The 4,810-nt window shown below is 35.4% G+C and overlaps 1 protein-coding gene across 1 annotated transcript in view; it reads right to left on the bottom strand.

Annotated features, from left to right (window-relative positions):
* Positions 1-4,810, bottom strand: part of LOC107708060 (suppressor of tumorigenicity 7 protein-like) — a 12,503-nt gene that overhangs the window by 2,757 nt on the left and 4,936 nt on the right. Inside the window, exons 9-11 of the mRNA XM_016512208.1 lie at positions 2,055-2,223; positions 1,749-1,841; positions 1,164-1,303 (exon numbers count right to left, since the gene is read on the bottom strand). Of these exons, the coding sequence (XP_016367694.1) occupies positions 1,164-1,303; positions 1,749-1,841; positions 2,055-2,223 (402 nt within the window). The remainder of the gene's footprint in view (positions 1-1,163; positions 1,304-1,748; positions 1,842-2,054; positions 2,224-4,810) is intronic.

The raw sequence follows: 4,810 nt of genomic DNA, 5'->3' as shown, positions 1-4,810 counted from the left end.
AGACACAAACTAGGAGGAAAAAAACCTCTGGATGGCAACCAACTTCAGGACTATAAAGCTGCCGTGAAACCGTCCCTTTGAAAAACACTGAAACCTCTACAGTTCAATCCACCATAAACAAGCCTCAAATGTGTTTATGAAGCGATACATTTCACAGATGAACAGATGTTTATGACGTCGGAGAGGTAGGAAAACTGGGCAGAGCAGAGGCTGGAGAGGTATCATCCATTTTAACGTAGATCCAGGAAATAGATAGTGCTAACGTAAATACATGTAGTAACATGACAAACGAGGCTGATAAAAAGATAAAGGCCAATAAAGCTGCATGTCCTCACATTCAGGAGTTTATTGCAATTACAAATTAGGGCATTGTTCCCCAAGGAGAACAAGATGTTTGGAGTGGACGAGGAACAAAGCGTAACACAAGCGAGGAACAAGCGAGGGAGTATTAACTGGAAAAGAGTGACTCTGAATGCAAGTCGGAGGCAAGGCCCTTCCGTTGCGTCTAGTGCAACAACTCAAACTTGTTCTGAAATCAATCACTCGCTATTAATTCACCCAAATGAATGTAAACAACAATAAGAGAAGAACGCACCGCCACGAAATGTGCATCCTGCCCTTTGGAAGGGCTAAAAAATATTTATTTATTAGTTTTATTTATATATATATATATACGCACACACAAACTAGAATTACAAATAATATATATACAAACAGAATATGAAACAATATAAAAAATATATTAATACATGATATAAATTGGAAAATCCTAATAAATTATTATTAGGATTTATTATATAATTAATATTATAAATAATAATAATATTGAACTATAAATACATTTTTACGAAAAAAAAAAAACATTTACCCGTGGTAAAATGTAATGCACAGCCTAATTTGTTCCTTTAATAGAACATCACAGACAGTCATTGGTCTCATAATGAGCCGCAGTTTGTACCGTCTAGAGTTCCATTGACTGAGACTTCTTTCTTATATTGCAACACAATGAAATGTTTATCTTGGGAGTTCAGTGATTGTGCACTTTCTCTTCTAAACAAAAAAAGAAATAAATAATAAGGGCACAGAGGGACAAGAGGAAAGCCAAAAAACAACAACAAACAAAACACACACTTTTGGATTCAGTGAGGCGTACAGATACTCACGGCTTTGACAAAGACCCCCATAAGCTCTGGAAACTGGTGTGTGAGCATGGCCAACATGGCACAGAACGAGCACAGGCCCGCTGTGAAGAGGATGAAGAAAGGAAGCTCCTTCTTCGGGTACACTGAGACCTCGTGAAATGCTGGAAGAAGAAAAAAAGAGAGAGAAAAAAACAGGTCAATAAATACCTTATTTTCCTGTTATTTTTAATTTTCATACCACTTGACTTTGAACACTCTATGCTTATGCAAATGTCGTGGTCACATTTCCTGCTCAAAGAAATTTCGGGGCGGAATCCTGTCATTCCAATAGGAATCTGTGCAATCTGAGTTTTGCATGGGGTGAAATAGTTTTGCTCATGTTCAGGTTGGTCATGTGAATTTGCCACGCTGACCAACAGAAAGCTGCTGTGTTTGAAAGTGACTTCTGTGTGAGCAGTGCTTCATACATCTCTATACTATTGACAATGGACCTTTTTGGCACATGCAATTTTGCAGAAATTATTTAATTACTTGATGTGACCACACATTAACAGATAGTATTTGTACATAACGACAAATATATAGAGATATACAGTGTATACTTACAAGGCAGAAGCTCTCTGTCTGCGGTTTCTGTGCATCCTGGGTAAGGATAGAAGAGATGACCCTTTTCCAGGGGATATGGAATAATCCGGAAAGCTACAAGAGTCAAAAGGTGTTAAATGACATCAGGTGAGATTATTTACAGTAAACAGCTTACAACAAAGTGCATTTGTTGTTTTCAGATACTACCTATCTTTTTTTAAAGTACCTTGAAGTACCTTGTAATTTTCATGGTAAATGAGAATGGTAATCATCACATTCTATACATGAATGTGGTGGTATGTAAAAAAAGATGTGCACTGGACATACTGCCTTCCCATGTGCAGTGTAGCAGGTTGAGCGCCCCCTCTGCCCGTTTCCAGTGCTGCAGGTGAAAGAAAGCGTATGCCACTGCCTCACTGTCACCCCTCTTCAAAATATGCTCAGGTGGCAAAATCAGACTCTTCATCTCTAATAAATACTGCAACGACACAAAACACTTCCATTTACATTTTTTACTCAAAAGAAAAGCAAAAAGTTACTTTCATTACTGAAAATAAAAAAAGATATTTATTATATGAACAATTATTTTACACTATATAAATACATTATTTATAATATAAATTACTAAAATGGTATTTAAATAAATACATACATAAAAAATATCAAGTGAAAAATGCATTATGGTAATGAGAATTACAGAGGAAAATGTGCAATGTAAATAATGTTACAATGACAAAAAAGTCATTAAAAAAAATTATGCTTTATTTTCTTAATGCAAAATATAATGCATTATTTTCCCCTTGATATTGGGGTGAAATGTGATCCAGAAATTCACCCATACACTGTAAGGAAAAAATGTATTATAGAAAAATGGATAATGTTCTGGCGGAAAATTACCAGTACATTTTCCAAACATTTCCTTCGACCATAAAACACTACAAAATGCAATGATAATTCAAAATACATATAAACACCTGTGAAAAATCTATACGGAAAAATCCTTCATAATAACATATTGGGCCATATTTTTACAGACATTTCTTAGAGTGTACATATGAGAGCTTTATACTTACACTGAGCCTAAATACTTAAAGTCTCCCCCACTCCGGGCCCCGGGGTGAATGTTGTGGAGGGCAATACTGCAGGATTAAATGGTATTATCCAGAGGATAACCTTCCCAAATGCCCCTGGCTGTGATTATGGTTTATTACAGCTCAATTCAACTGATTCCCTCTACGATGTGTCATGCGCACCTTCTGAATTATGAAGAAATATCCATATTTTTCTGTAACAATCACCACGGTGGATATGTCAGAATGTACACAAACATACTGTATGTGTGCAGACATGGGTCATTTAGCTTTATGATCATGCTGACATTCGACAGGCAGCTGTCCTATGCAACATGCCTGCACACAAACACGGTCACCTCTTTTATGGCGGATCAAGTGTCAGTGATGGGTCTCTTTTATGTGGAGGTTTCTCCTAAGCCCCTGCTGAACTCCCATAAGCCTCTGTCTCAGTCTATCTCGTATCTCTTTTCACTTGACCGTACGGACCCTGAACGATGACATCACACTACGGTGGTCTTGGAGATGCAAAGGTGAGGTACATGTGTAAACTGACGGATGACATCATGCATTGTAATTTTTCTGGGCTGTCAAAGTTAATGTGAAAATTTATGAGATGAATTCAATTTTTTTTTTTTAAATGTAATGCATTTACCAAATAATTCTACTTTATTTTTTTATAAATATACTAATATTACCACTGTTGCCCACTGTAAAGGTAAAAAAGATACACTACCATTCAAAGGTTGGGGCAATTTTTTTTCTTTTTAGAGTTGTATTCAGCAAGGATGCGTTAAATTGATCAAAAGTGACTGTAAAGAATTTTATAATGTTACAAAAGATTTTTAAAACGATGCTGCTCTTTTGAACTTTCTATTCACAGAATCAAAGAATCCTGAAAAATTCAAAAATATTGAGCGGCACAAACGAAAATTCCGTTTTGTCATCACATGAATAAATTACATTTTAAAATTACATATTAGGTTTTATGTATAATAATTATATATTAAAATAGAAAAGTTACAATATTACAGTTTTTACTGTATGGTAATAATATTTGATATTATTGATATCAAATAATATTTGATATTATTTTTGATCAAATAAATGCAGCCTTAGTGAGCATGAGAGAATTTTTTTTGCATTTGAAAATCTTACCAACCCCAAAATGAAACGGTTGATATAAAAGTAAAAATTTATCAGATAATATTTCAGTAATTTTCATTGGATTCAGTATAATGAGAATGAATTTAGGAAAAAACATGTTTTTATAATATCAAGTTTGATGGGTTTCCCTTTTCGCTTTTATGAGACAAGTTTTCATTGATATATTGTAAATGGTCTCTTGTATCTTATTGCTTATGTAATAATAGTGTAAATTATTACTGCTTTGCCCAAATTTTACAAGTCCACACACCTAACATCTTTACTAATGTGATCATATCCTTTCTTTAAAGCCTTTTGCAAAAGGTACACAAAATACACAATCTATAAAGTTGGAGGTATACCTTTAGGAGGACAGACTATAAAGTCTCTGTTTGAAGTGATCACGCAAATGTATAGTAATGCTACTGATATTCAACACCCTCTTTGCTCATTCTGGATCGTCCTTTTTGCCCTAGGGTCAAAAAGATTTGGCATATGAAAGGCCAGGTGTATGTGTGTGTGTTTTGATATTTGCTGAACATTTCAAACAGGTGCACTTTGTAGTCTGATACAGCACGTCTGAGGTGCACACGTGTGTAAATACCCTTCGTCTGAGACTGTGTGTGTTTGGGTGCGAAGAGGCTGTGCACTTTGAAGTCCGATCTAGTGTTCTGGAAAGTGGCAAGTTGGAACCAGGTACAAAGAAAGAAATAGACGAGGAAGGTCAAAACTATGAAGGTAGAATGACGTCAAAAAGATTTGCATGTGCGGGGGGTAAGAGTTGTGGAAGTGTACATAAGACCGTAAGCGTAAATTAAATTTGCATGCGCAAGAGAAGCTTTGTAAAGGTGTAAATCGTGTTTCAAG

Source organism: Sinocyclocheilus rhinocerous, unplaced genomic scaffold (assembly GCF_001515625.1).
Source record: "Sinocyclocheilus rhinocerous isolate Xijiao unplaced genomic scaffold, SAMN03320098_v1.1 scaffold113, whole genome shotgun sequence".
NCBI lineage: Eukaryota > Metazoa > Chordata > Actinopteri > Cypriniformes > Cyprinidae > Sinocyclocheilus > Sinocyclocheilus rhinocerous.
The sequence above is the reverse complement of the archived record's forward strand: the minus strand, read 5'-3'. Positions and strand labels throughout refer to the sequence as shown.